Source organism: Camelus bactrianus, chromosome 14 (genome assembly GCF_048773025.1).
Source record: "Camelus bactrianus isolate YW-2024 breed Bactrian camel chromosome 14, ASM4877302v1, whole genome shotgun sequence".
Taxonomy (NCBI): domain Eukaryota; kingdom Metazoa; phylum Chordata; class Mammalia; order Artiodactyla; family Camelidae; genus Camelus; species Camelus bactrianus.
Genome location: NC_133552.1, coordinates 27,318,742 through 27,333,626, shown reverse-complemented (window position 1 = coordinate 27,333,626; position 14,885 = coordinate 27,318,742). Strand labels below are relative to the sequence as shown.

Here is a 14,885-nt window from a genome sequence, read left to right as displayed (position 1 = left end):
CCTTTTCCCAATGGCCATCGCACGGGGCCCCCCGAGATGTGCAGAGAGAGTTAGCCTAGCGCGGCTCCGATGGTGGTGGCCTCCCAGGTTGGCGGGAACCCGCGCTCCAAATTCCAAATAGACCCAGACAAGCGACTTCCCGGTAAATTCTCCGCGCTTCCCCAGATGCGATTCCACCCTGTGCCTTTAAGGCGGCGGCCTGGCCCGCCAGTGGCTCGAGCGGTGAAACGAACGGGCCGAATAGCCAATCATGTTTCCATTCTCCCGGAAGGGGCGGATTCCAGGGGGGTGTCACCGACCGGGCGGTGCGGGATTGGCGGGTCCCCGGCGCTCTGCGGCGGCGGGAGTTTTCGGTTGTGTTGGCAGCGGCCCCGCAGGCAGCAGTTGGGCTGAACCCGGCTGGTGGCGGTGGAACTGCGGACCCCGGGCTCCCGCCTGTGGCCTGCAGAGCTCCCTCTTCCTCTCCGCCCTCGAGCCCCGCGGAGCTGCTTGGAAGGATGGAACGGCACCGGCCACGGCTGCATCACCCGGCGCAGGGCTCGGCCGCCGGGGGCTCCTACCCCTCCTCCTCCTCGCTTCGCGGCTGCCGGGACGGCAAGATGCCGCGCAGGAAGGGCCCCCAGCACCCTCCGCCGCCCCGCGGCCCCGAGGAGCCCGGCGAGAAGCGCCCCAAGTTTGTAAGTTTGGCCTGGAGCTGGGGTGGGGTTGCTCTCAACGTGCCCACGGGCTGCCTCAGTCCCCGGTCCTTCACTTTCATTCAGCTGGCTGACAGCGTGGGTGGGGGTGGGGGTGTTCACAGTGCTTAACTGGGGGCGGTATTTTGTTCTAGATGTGAGAGCTGCCAATCTTTTCATACAACAGGGTCCAGTTATATGTGGACCCTTTCACTGAGACGCTGATCGTTGTGTTGCCGCAAATTTTTTTTAAGGCTGCCGCGAAAAGCAGTCAAATAAGTATTGACGTCACCTAGGTGGACATTGCATTTTTTAAGTTAAACTTTTCCTTTCCCCGCTAGCGTCTGAGGGCATGAGACATATCAAAGTGAACTTTTAGGTGATGGTATTTCTTTTTCTGCTTAATTTAATCCAAGAAGAACTTTAAAAAGTTGGTTATAATTTTCCAAGTCGAACAGCTCGTTTCAAAACTTGGCGGGCCATGTAGTCACTGCTAAGGAATGTTTCCTTTAGATTGGAAAGAAGTCTAAGTATTTGAAACCCGCTATTCTGGTTGCTTCTCTTACTCACTGTAACCGTCAAGGGAAATGTCATGATTAGCACCTTGTAAATCTTTTTGTTGGCATTAACTAATGAAAGAATAGGCAGTGAGGAAGATTGTTTTGGTGTGTGTAAATAAATCACATAGAGGGTTGATTTGAAGTGAGACCAACAGAACTGAAAATTTAATATTGACTCCCTCTCCATTTTACTTAGGAGTATGGAAAAACATTTTAGTCATAGGTGAAATTTTACAGTACGGCATGTGCCTTCTGTGAACATATGAAAGTTGTTAGGAATTTAAATCAAGATACACCAATTAAGGGAATAAAGGCTTGTAGAGGGGGAGTGATTTGCTATCTAGCAGTTAAAATCATAGATGAATAAAACAGTGCAGAGCTACGAGATGTATCCTAATACTGAAAATGAGGGACCGCATGGATTAATTATGCAAATTTAGGTCTTATGATGGCCATAGGAATGGTGAAATTTTGCAGGAGGATCAACTAGTTTGTTGATTGTTATCTTGACAGAGTGGAGGAATAATTAGGATAGGGGTAGATTGGCAGTGAAATGTTCTACCCCACAGGAGAAGGATCCACTGGGCAATGACTTTTTTTCCTTTTACAGTTTACTCTCTTGGTTAATGTCATTTTATTTTGTCTATGAGTTTTGTATTCCAGAGTACATGAGGTATAGTTTTCTGTGACTCACTCTTCACAAGGAGGTCATGAAAACAGAACCTAAATTAATATTTAGGTTTAGTTTCTTTGAAGGATGTATTAGGTGCTGTGGGTTTAGTGTCTGTGCTGTTTTTCATTTCTTGTTATGTTAAAAGAGTTATTGTAAAAATGTATGTTAAGGGTGTAGGGTATAGCTCAGTGGTAGAGCATATGCTTAGCATGTATGAGGTCCTGGGTTCAATCCCCAGTACCTCCATTAAAATACACACACACACACACACACCTCTCCCTCTCCCCAAAAAAAGTTTAAAAAAAAGGTATGTTAAAAGGGTTATTGTAAAGATGTTAAGACATCTAAAGACAGTACTCTTAAGTCCCGAAACTAATAAACATATCTAAAATACTGTGTGTGTGTTTAGATAGGGGTCTGATTTGAATCATGACTTTAATTTGGAAGTAATACGGAGTCTTTGTAATCTAATTTAGATTATTGCTTGCATGGTAATTTCTTGGTATTTTCCATTTCACTAATTCTGTCATCAGCTATATCTATTCTATTTAACTTTTTCTGAATTTTTGAGGTATCAGTTATTTTTTATTTCTTTTCAACATTTTTATTGATTTATAATCATTTTACAATGTTGTGTCAGTTATTTTTTATTTCTACAAGTTACATTTGCTTCTTTTTCAAATCTGCCTGGTAATCCCTGATACTCTTTGTTTCTTATTTTTATTTCTCTAGACATTTCCTCCTTGGCTCTTCTTATTTGGCAGTTCTGGTTTGTGCAGTCTTTGGTCTATGTACATTGACTTGCACTCACGGTGGCTTGGTGCCTTCTCTGTACTTGTTAAGAATTTGTGATTTCATCGCTTTGTCTTAACCTATCTTCTAGGAGGCCTAATTGAGGAGGCTTTTCTCTGGAAATGATTTGAATCTGTTTCCACCAGGAGCCTGGGGGTGCCACTTCCCTATTGAACTAGACTCTTAGATGGAATGGAGTTCCAGGCTTAGCTCTAACTCTGTTCCTGGCCCAGGCTTAGTATTCCAATGTCAAGACTACCTTCTGAGCAGCCGTTCCCAATCTGCCTACTTCTCACTGTTTCCAGTCCCGCTCCAGTAATACTTGTCTGTGGCATGGAGGGTGATCTTTGGAGACCCCCTCCTCATAAAATCTTAGCAGTGGCTCAAAAAGTGATTGTTCTGTCGTTCAGTCTACTTTACTGCTGGATGTCAGGTCAGTTCTTGGCTTTCTCTTGATTTGGGATGAAGTGATGCTAGCCTGAATCTCCTCGAGTCACCTAGTCTTTAGGTCACCTAGTTGTCAGGGGCAGCTGCTTCTGACTGGAACCAGTAATGCAGGTTGGTGATCAGACGGGAGTAGGGATAATATAGATGTTTGGTCTTTGCACACTGCAGAGCTGCAAGCTGGTAGTGGAACTGAGGGCTAAACTGGCCACTGGCTCCTGTCTTAGCGTAAGAAGGCTGGAGCCCTGGTCTCCACCGAAACTCTGTTTTACTTTGAATCTGGATAAAGCAGACAAACAAGCCCTTGTTTTCTACTGCATGTATAGTTATGAGCCTCGAGTTACTTTTGAATGGTGTATAGAAGTCTGTAACATAGAACTTCTCTCCGTAGATTTGTGTAAGTAGTAGAAATTAGTCTATTATAAGTGTAGGATAGTTTGGCTACATAGTGAATCAGCTTTTGGGCTGCTTGCGAACAAACCAACTTGGTTTCAGCAGAAAATATGGCAAAGTGTGTGTGTATTAAGTTACTGTGGATAGTTACTGGCAGATGGGATACAACCAGTGGATGCTTGGGAGGACAAGGCAGGTAACAGGGTGAAGACTCTGTGAAGGTAAATAGAATTCAGTGGACCGTTAAACTTGGTACCTGTACTAGGTCACATCATCAGTACCTGGACCCAAGTCTTATCTTACCTGAAAGATAAGAATTCAGATGAGAGACGGAGCGTTGTGTAGCGAAAGATTTTAAAGGATTTATTAGCAAAGGGAAAATACACCTCTAATAGCGGGAGGTGGGCTGGTCCAAGGGCGCATAACAATGGTCATTGTCCCTTCTCTCATCCCCTCGCTTAGAGGTGGTCTCTTGATTGATTGACGGCTCTTGCCCCTGAGTGCCCCTGAGTGCTTAGTCATGCTCGTCCCTTTTGCTCATGTCCTTACCCATGATGCACACAGAGAAACCCATGGGTGGGGAGCTAAACCGCAATGCTAATTATATTACAATGAGCACTGGGTCATGTCTGGTTAGGTCCTTGTTGCTACAGCACAGTCGCGGCTGTTGGGTTCTGACTGGTTTCTTGCTGGCTCTCATTTGTAAGAAGTAAAACCCCTTTATGCTGGAGGCGGGCATACCTCCATCTCCCTGATCATCCTCCCTCTCCTCCACCTGTCTGCCCGGTTCCCCGACCTTTCTAACTACCTAACAGAACAGAACAAAACAATGTCCTAGTCATCATGCAAAGACTTTCAATGATCGTGGGCAGAGGATCCACTTCTCTTAGAAATGCACAGGACACGCAGTGGAGGCCACCAGATCCAGGGTGAGAGCAGGATGCGAGGCTGCTGGAGAGGTCTCCAGCTCTAGGATGCGCGCCAGTCCTTTGAAAAGGGGGCTGTTAATTCCCTGTTCCAAGTTAGCAGAGTAGCTCTTCTTTTTCATTAGGAACATCTTTTAAAAGTTCTCACAGACTTTACCGTAAATCTCACATCTGATCTTATGATTTCCATCTTATAGAGTGCTGATTGTTGTCTAATTATGTCATTACTATACCCTCAGTTTTGGTTGTGAGAGGTTTTTCACCCTGTCCATTAACATCTGTATGTCTACTGTGTTTGGTCATTGTTAGTGATAACAGTTAACCTTTGTGAAGGAGCCATGTAGGTGTGTGTAGGTTTTTTTTTTTTTAAATAAATATCAACTCCTTTGATCCTTGCAACAACCCTGTGAGGTAGGTAGTATTAATTAGCCTTGTTTGCTAGAAGGGCAGATGAAGGCACAGAGGTTAAATTGCCTTGGGTCACACTGCTGCTCACTGGGGAGGCTGGGATTTGAACCAAGGCAGCTAGTCCCAGAGTTCACATCCTTGGTCACTGTCCTGTATGACTCCCATGCTAGTGGGAGTTTTACTCTTTACTGTTTCTTTTTTCATTCTGGAACCATTAGCAATAGTTATTAATGCCTTTAATGAATATAGAATTAGTGATTTCCTGATTATAGGTGAGTTGTGAGGTGGGAAGGGGTATACAGTTGGAAAGCTTTTGCTTATTGTGCTGGGGTCTTGAGAGTTGAAATCGGATTGTGTTTGAAAATAGTGCACACTTGCCTCATTGCTCTGGGCTTGTCTGGAGGCAGGTGTGGTAGGCTGATTAATGATCCCCAAAAGGTAGCCATGGCTTAACTCCCAGAACCTGTGAATGTTACTGTGTATGACAGAAAAGGCCATTACAGGCATGATTAAATTAAAGCCTTTAAAATGGGGGAGATTATCATGGGTTATCAGGGTGGACCCTAAATGCAAACACTTTTCCGTATAAAAGAGAGACAGAGGGAGATTTGACTACAGAAAGGGAGCAGGTGAGGCGACCACAAGGCAGAGATTGGAGCTGTAGCCATGTGCCAAAGAACGCTGGCAGTCATCAGAAACTGGAAGAGGCAAGGCACTGTTCTCCCTAGGGCCTCTGGAGGGAGATCGGCCCTGCTGACACCTTGATTTTAGCCCAGGTGAATACATTTCTGTTGTTTTGAGCCGTTAGGTTTGTGGTAATTTGTTACAGCAACGTACAGTTGTGAGGATGACCACATTGAAAGGTTTGGTTGCACAGTTTACAAGTGTACATTTTAGGAGAGCCATCAGAGCCATTTAAATCTCTTGTGGTACCATTTTATTTCGAAAGGTTTGTGGTTTGGGTGAATGTAAAATAACCACAGTTTGGTTTCCTGGAGTAACAACTAGAACCTTCATTTATCTTGCTGTGCTGTATCATTTTCATCATTGCTTTAAAGCCAAGAAAAGGTGGAGGTGATTTCTATGTGCTCTTTTTGAATGTATTTCTTCACTGAGTCCTCAGCTGAAGTGATGCTTTTAGTTGTCCTAAAATGTCAAGAATTGGAGATAGTGTTCTTAGTTGAAGGCTCTGGCACCTGAGTTTTATTCATGTCAAAATTCCACCTAACCCATCAGACACTGAAACTTTCATAAGGTAAAAATCACTTCATTCAGGCCATTGATCTAAGTATAATCGTCCTTCGGTATCCAGAGAGGATTGGTTCCAAGACCCTCCTTGGATGCTAAAATCCATGGATGCTCAAGTCCCTTATAAAAAGTGGCATAGTATTTGCATACAACCTATGCACATCGTCCATTAAATCATCTCTAGATTACTTATAATACCTAATACACTGTAAATGCTATGTAAATAGTGTGCCGGTGTGCTGCAAATTCAAGTTTTGCTTTTTGGAAACTTCTGGATTTATTTTCCCTAAATACTTGATCTGTGGTTGGTTGAATCCTGTGGATACAAAGGGTTGAATGTAAATTGCTTTGAATCATCCCAGGTTTTCTTTTCTTTCTATCCTTCTAACAGAGAAAATAAGCTTACTTTTGTCTATTAATATATGATCTATCAAAAGAAACAACATATATCAAGTGGCTTTCGGGGAGTACATTTACCTCCTGAAAATAGACGATGTATGGTTTATATTACTTCTGGATCACTCTAGATTTTTTTCTTTGTGAGTAAAAAGGGATGGGAGCAGGGATGATTGTCTTAGATTTAGAGCAAGTCTTAATTGCTTGTTTTTTTCAAAGACTCATGTCTTTAATTATGAAGCAAGCAAACTGACATACATTTATTGCACTGTGAATGCTTGCATCTTATCTAGTCTGTCTTGTAGCAATTGCCTCTGAACAGATGTTACCTGAAACACCTTTGTGCAGTTGGTAGAATGCTTAAAATTTGTCATGCTTTTATTATTGTTGTCTTAAATTAACTCTCCTTTATGGCATAACTTTATTGCTGTGTCCTAGACTCTTTATATATTTATTGCCTTATAAATTGGATTTAAAATTGGCTTTTTATATAGAATGTAAATGAACATGTGTATAACTTGTTTATGCTTGCAGAATAATACAAGAAAAAACTGCTATGTTTTACACTAATGTAATTGTCTTTAACTCAGCATATAGTATCCTCCAAACTGGGAATGAAATGAATGCTACAAAATATGCTTACCATCACACTCTGCTTGTTTATCCCAGAAACTAATTTGACTTTTAGATCTATAAAATATAGATTAAGCATAACCTTTTACTTCATGGGATATTAAGGATCAAAGCATGAGCTTTCTTTGAACAGGATCTACAAAGGCAGCTTTCTCTCAGTAGCGGCAGGGTGGCATTGAAATACCTTTCCTCTGGAAGTAATTTTCTCAAATAGCAAATCAAATAATCATTATTAACTTGGGGAGAATTTAAGAGTTTCACTAAGATAAGTTTTGGTGCTGGAATATTCAATTACTAGCTTATTAATGAAAATCACATGGAAATGCTTGTCATAGATTTTATTTTTCAAAAGACCCACTGCTATCCTCTCTCACAGTTTTTTTGTATAAGATATAAGAGGCATTATAAATAATACTTGTGAACAATGACTTGCACCACACTTAGGGCTTGAATTCCAGCTATGTCGCTTATTAGCTGTGTGAGCTTGGGTGAGTTACTTGACCTCTCTCTGTGTCTGTTTCCTCATGTGTGAAATGGGGTTTTTGGGAAGAGGAGAAGTTAGTGTGATGGGCTGTAATGGCGCTGTAACATCTATGTAAATATTTACCATTTTTAGAGTTGTTATTGTTGTCATCATTGGTAGAAATAGTAGTAATAGTACAATTTTTGTCTAGATTTTAGGGCATTGGAGATGTTACACTGGATATTTGAATAACTTTCTTACACTGGAAAATCTGAATTGGGCCAGACTTTTTCCTCATGATGAGGCAGAGGCATTGTGTTCCCAGGTCTTATCCTGGCATGTCAGGTGACATGCAGATTGATGCAGACTTCTGATTCTTACAGTTGAAAGATCAGAGCAAGTTTCTGAAGCTTTTCAGGGGATATGTTTTTAATTTGTAAAATGAGGCTCATATAGCTATGAAATTTACAAAAAGAAGCCAACAAAATAAACGACCTCAAACTTAAGGAAAAAACATTCTTGTGATACTCTAGTGTGGACCTGAATGGTAGTAAAAAGAATGTTGCTTTTATATGTATAGATATAAAACCAAGTATAACTCTTTATGCTTATGGCTCTTTTACAAAACAGATTTACATATAAAATCCAAAACAGAACTATAAAACCAATAAAATTTAAATTAACAACATTAATTTTATGTGATTGATGATGATGTTTTGTTGAAATTGTCATCATTGCTGGATTTAATAGTGGAAAGGTACGTGTGTAGTTTGCTGTTTTCCTTTTTGTCAGCTTGACTCTTGGGTAGAAATGGGATCCCAGAAGCTGAGGAGCTGAGCACAGACTGATGAACCCAGAGATCAAGCCCCAAGCTGTTGATGGAGGCCTGTCATCCAACATCCCTGTCTTTTTCGCAAGGTCTTGACTTGAGGCTCTGGGTAAAGTAGGGAACTCTTATTAACCTGTTTGTAATAAAAGGAAAATAGCCATATGTAAATTTTTTTTTACTAGACTGTTTGAAACTGCTGAAAAAGAGAGGAAAGCATCAAAGCCAAGACCGCCAACCTCTATATTCATTTTTCTCTTGGAATTTAATTTTCCTTAACTGTGGGTATATGGTTGCTTACACTGTGTCATTTTGGAATCATTATTGCCTTTTGCAACTGAATTCTTTCTAAGTGCGAGAGCTTCTAATGCCTGTGTGGCATGATGTCCACGTTGTTTGATCTTCTGACAACATATCGATAGTGCACAGAAATGCAGGCATGTTCACCAAAAGTGCCTGACGGAATGTGGTTCTAGAGTGGGCATTCAATTGTCCAGAACATGTGGACTTTATTTCTAATTTTTGATATAATCTTGGAAAAATACAGCATTTAAAAAGTGTGATAGAACTGGAGAGTCTGTGGAAGGGCCCCGAGGACCTCAATTTGAGGAACTCAGAGACAACTTAAGAAGTTAGGAGAGTCCTTGAACCAGACAAAGGTTTTTTGCACCTTTAGTCCTTTGTCTAGTGGTGAGCTGAAGTGATGAGTATTTTTCAGTAGCAAAGAGATGCATGCAATGTACTTCAAAACAGTTTACTTCTAAATGGTTTCCTAATGGTAAACATTTCCCTTGCAATCTTTGAAAAATATGTTTTATCATACAAGAGAAGTATAGAACACTGTGTACTGCTCACCAGTAAATTTCTGAAATGAAACCTTATAAATTCTATTGAAATGTCCATTTCTTCCCTTTCTGGCTATCTCTCCTAATCTTTGTTCATCATTGCCTTGTAGTAAAGTCTTACAGGGCTTTAATTTTTTTTTCTGTTTTGATTAGTGTTTTTTTATTTTTTTTCGCAAGGGAGTAGGGTAATTCTTTTCCCGAAAAATAGATCTGTGAATAGAATTATTAAGTTTCTACTTACTCCATCTTTGAGCATCATAGCCCATTTTTAAAATGCCAGAAAACAAGTGGGGACTAGGATTTAATGTATGAAATACGTACTAAGGGCATCCTGTGTTCTGAGGGCCTTGGGCTATAACTGAGTAGCTGTGGTCCACGAATTCATGGATTAAAAATGGCTGAATAACCTGTTCAGCTCTCTCCAAAGAAATTATTGCTAATTCTAGGTTGTTCTAGAAGTTCAAAAAAAAAAAAGTGTGTGCTTCTTTTGGAGTTTATGGTGTAGAATTTCTCAAAACTCTGAGTAAAATACTGGGATTAGTCTAGTTGTAGGATCTGTAATATTGCATTTATTTGGCTAATTTTATTGTAAGGTATTTTCCCAAGATGTGGGGTTTATCCTGTAATTGCTATATTTTCCCTAGATGGGCTGTTTATTTGGGTGTCATAAAAATGAAACTTAGGAACATTCAGTTTTTAACCAGGATTTACAGATTGGTGAAATTAATTCTGGACTGTACTGTAGTATTAAACTGTTTTTGTTTATCAGAACCTTGGATAGAATGCAATTCATAATGACAATTACAATTCATTTCTAATGAAAAAATTTGACAACCGGAGAAATGAACATGAAAAACAATGCACATAATCTACATTCAAAAATTCAATGTGACAGTTTCATTTCTTTATAAAAGGTGATAGTTTTCAATTAAAACCATCTTCTAACTTCACTCAGCCTCTCTTCTGAGCATGTTATTTTGCTCTTATTGATATGTTTTCTCGAGCCTCCTTTCATTGCTTTATGCATGTATTTGTAAGCTTTTGGAAGTCACTTTCTCTCTTGGTGGTGCCTGGGATAGACTTGAGCTTACAGTAGGAAGGTGAACACTTGGCTAATTGAAAATCTGTGCAGAATTACTCTTGTAACCTTACACTGCCTGGTTCATTAATCTATTCATGATTAATTTAAATTTAAATGTTATTGATGTACCCTAAATGTCTATTTCCTTTCTATAAAAGTTGCATTGTGGTGGGTGAGGGCATGTGAAGACTACCAGAAACATATTTCTGGGTCATTGGAGAACGGAGCCTGCTTACTCAAGCTCCTCCAGGGCCTGGCAGTGTGGCTTTAGAGCCCGTTAACCACTGTGACAAAGACGGCTTGGGCTGGATTATCTTCCTTGCCTCAGTTATCCTATCTGTAAAATGGAATAGATAACCATAGTATTGTGAGGATCAGTTGAGGTAATGCATGTTACAATAGCTTGGACATAGAGCCTAGTAGTTAATATTTGATAGCTATTATTCCAGAGCCTTCTGGACTTAAAATGGGGTTAGGTCCTGATAAACCCTTTCTAAATTGAAAATATTGGAAGTCGACAATGTGCTGAATACGCCTAACTACTGAACCTAGCTTAGCCTAGCCTACCTTAAACACGCTTTGAACACTTACATTCGCCTATAGTTGGGCAAAATCGTCTAACACAAAGGCTATTTTAAAGTGCTGAATAGCTCATAGAATGCGTTGAATACTGGTTGTCTGGGTCCAGAGTGGCTCTAAGTGTATCAGTTGTTTTCCTCATGATCCCGTGTCTGGTGGGGAGCTGCTGCCAGCATCATGAAAGAGTACTCCACCGCCTCTCTAGCCTAGGAAGGGGTCCAGATTTAAAATTTGGAGTGCCATTTCTTTTGAATGAGTATTGCTTTCCCAGCATCGTGAAGTCGATACATTGTAAGTGGGAGACTGTAGTTTTATTCTTTTGGTTCTTAAGGGAGATCCCGCCTCTGCATGTTGAGTTCCCTTGGGCTGGTCATCTTGGAGGGGATGTGGCAGGATCTCAGTCATATAGGGCATTTTGACCTTTCTTCTCCTGCTTCTCACCTCCCTATCTCCTCCCTCTCACCCCCCTCCCTCCTCCTTCCTCGCTTCCTGCAGGACATCTGCATTGTGTCCAGGGACCTGAGCTTAGTTTGACTAACGAAAGCAGCAAAAGGCTTGGTCCCTGGACAAATTCCCCTCCTTTCTGTTTTATATAGGCCTTCGTCCCCCTGACCTTGCCTCTCTTTCTCTGTCAGCCTCCTGTTGACATTTGCTCCACACTAAACCCACACCCCACAAAAGTAACCTTGGACCTCCTTTTGAACTAGGATGCCTCCACATTCCTTGCCTCCTCAAACCTGACATAAGGTAGAATATAAATAAATAATAGAAGCTTCGGCCTCCTTGCCCGCTTGCCTCAGATCTCCAAGCCCGGGGCGACCTGACGGGCTTCGCCGCCGCTTCCTGGTGGAAACCCCTCCCAGCTGTGTGAACTGGTGCCCTCAGCCACCAGGAATCTGGGGCCCACTGATTAGCGAGGTCTTCAGAGCTGTTGGTAACAATCATCATCACAATAGCTATGTTTACGCAGCTCTTCTCGTGGGCTGGGCACTCCTTTAATCACTTAATCCTAAGGCCATGCTTTGAAGCAGGTCCTCTCACCACCCTTGTGTTCCTGGTGAAGGAACTGCAGCAGGGAGAGAGGTTTGGGATGTTCCTGAGGTGCTGCAGCTGGGAACAGGGAGTGATGGATACAGAACCGCCAGGCTGGCCCCAGAGCCCTGGCTTTGAGCTAGCTTCTTGTTTACCCCCCTTTTAATTTTCTCAGCATATATGCTGAGACTGTTGTCACCCTCTTTACCTTCTCTATGGGCCCGGTTCCTTTTTGTTGCAAATAGTTTTTTAAATTGAAAAAGTAATGTATGAACCTCTTAAAAAGCCCAACAGTGTAAGCACTTCAGAGTGAAATTCACTGACTCCTTTTCTTCCCAGACCACCAATTCCGGCTTTCCTCATACAGAGGCAATGATTTTCTTTTGGATCCTTTACTGATGTGTGTGTGTGTGTGTGTGTGTGTGTGTGTGTGTGTGTGTGTGTAAAGCACCACTCAGTACCCGCACGGGACATGCCATAACATTCACTGAAACGATCTTAGAGAGGGTGTCTCCTGACTCTTCACTCTCACCTTGACACTTTCTTTGGAGAGAAAATAAAGGCTATATTGCTTGAACTGGCTCAGTTTCCTGCTGTCGTGGCTGTGAACTTCTGTATCTGCAGCTCTTCATCCTTTCTCCTCCAGTATCCACAGAAGTGTCTGTTTTCCTATTCAAGGTTAATCCCTGTACCACTGATCTCGACCCAGGCCTATTCCATGAGATGGTTTCATTCGTCACAGGCTCCATCCTGTAAGAATGCTCAGATAACTTCCATTCTAAAAGAAAAAGCAGAAGCAAAACCCAACAACCTCCCTCTCCAGCTTTCCCATGACCCTGTGCTCCTCTTAGTACTGTGCTCTGTTTCCTTCCCTTATAACTAAATTCTGTGAATTAGTTGGTTTCATTTATTCTGTAAATATTTGAATGCCCTTTATACAAAGCTTAGCACAGGTAGATGGATACAGTTTGGTCCTTGACTTCAAGGGGCTCACATTCAGTCCAGCACGGGGAAGACAGGTGCGGACCAGCAAGGGTGAAGTGTTGCCAGGGAGTCCACGTTGTGTAATTTTTAAGCACTCAGGCTCTGGAGTTAACCTAGGTTTAAGTCCTGGCTCTGAATTTGGTAGCTGTGACACCTTGAAAACTACTGTTATGTGGTTGTTTCTGCATTCTGAAATGGGAACAGGAGTATGTGTATGATTGGTTAGATGTGATGAGTGTGTTACCAGGGGGGTTAACCCATAAGTACTAAAGGGCTTTTAGCTTGCTGCTGCATGATGGCATCTGCCAAGGGTAGAGTGCGCTCATAAAGGAGGGATTCAGGCACCTTCACTGGTTCCTCAACCTTGTCTTTGCTCCTGTCATTCCACTGAAGTTGCTTTGTCAGATCAACAGCTGCTAACCCAGTGGCTGTTTTCCAGGCTTCATCTTCCTGGACTTCTTCCAGGTGTTAGCACGGACCCCTCGCTTCTTCAAATCTTTGCTGTAACTTGTTCCCCTTTGCTCATCCCACTTCCTACTGTTAGTGTTCCCAAGTAGTATCTCATTTAATCTTTTGCTCTGTCTGCTTTATGTCTCCTTCCAGCATGAGCTCACCCATTTCTTCAGCTTTCACTACCACCTAGTTCAGTAATGTTCAGTACAACTTTCTATGATGATGGAAATGTTCTGTTTTGCCATGTCCGATTTGATAGTCACTAGCCACATGTGGCGATTGCTACCTGGGAGGCTGGATTTTAAATTTAATTTAACTTGAATTAACTTATGAAATACCCATATGTGGGCTAGTGGCTACTTTGGCCCACATTTATGTTTAAGTGGACTGCCTGTGGCCCTTAGAGTCTTCATCTTAAGTCAGAGTGCCTCCCAATGATGTGAGAGTTTACTCCTGCTGGATAATGTGCACATCTTTTTCAGGCAAACATGATGCACTTATGGTGCCGACAGACGCAACTGGTGTTCCAGGTTCTTGTCCCACCCCAGAAAGAATTCAGAGACAAAACTTAGAGGTTATAAAGTTAAAGTGAGGATTTATTAAAGGATGGATACTACACTCTCAGGGGAGAGCGGGCAGGCTCAGGTGAGCGGCTGCCCTGAATTTCTTTGGCAAGTTAGTTATACAGGGTGTAAAAATGAATGGGCGGAATATTCATTGGGAAGGTAAGGGTTTGGGGTCGTATTCCCTGATTATCATCCCAACTCCACCTTCCCAAAGGGAGGAGGGATTTTTGTCCTTATTTAGTCTGGATCTGAAGTGTCATGGCGTCGGTGCATGATGGGTTCCTCTGATCTGCAAGGCTAATTTTATTGAAATGAGGGCATAATGAGCAAAAGGTTACATTCGACACTAGAAATTCCTGCCTTTTCTCTCCTTTCTTTGTTCTTCTCCAGGCCACTTGTCATCCCAAAAGGCAGGATCCCTTATCAGCCCCAAGGTTCCTGCTTTTCTTTCTCTGCCCAAGGATCCCTGCTGCTTACATGATGTGTGGTTTCCTGCATTTGGCTTGTGCCCTTCCTTTCTGCCCAATTCCTGCCATTTGGTCTGTGTCCCCCTTTCTCTGCTCATATCTAGCTATCTGCCTGCTCTAACACTTATACAGCTGCTGGAGCTACCCTCAATGATGGGTTTATGAGCATAACATCAGTCATGACAGAAACAGGCCTGGGATCACACCTGTTAGAATGGCTGTCGTCAGCAAGATAAGAGAGAACAAGTGTCAGTGAGGACTGGGGAAAAGGGAACCCTTGTGCACAGTTGATGGGAATGTAAACTGGTGCAGCCACTACGGAAAACGGTATGGAGGTTTTTCAAAAAATTAAAAATAGAACTATCATATGACTCATTGATCCTAGTTCTGAGTATATATCCAAAGGAAATGAAAACTGGATCTCAAAAAGATATCTGCCCTG

At 42.1% G+C, this 14,885-nt stretch overlaps 1 protein-coding gene across 1 annotated transcript in view; it reads left to right on the top strand.

Annotated features, from left to right (window-relative positions):
• The first annotated feature begins 290 nt into the window (after positions 1–290).
• DIAPH3 (diaphanous related formin 3) overlaps positions 291–14,885 on the top strand; it is a 470,879-nt gene continuing 456,284 nt past the window's right edge. Inside the window, exon 1 of the mRNA XM_074378260.1 lies at positions 291–677. Coding sequence (XP_074234361.1) covers positions 498–677 — 180 coding nt within the window. The 5' untranslated portion in view covers positions 291–497. The remainder of the gene's footprint in view (positions 678–14,885) is intronic.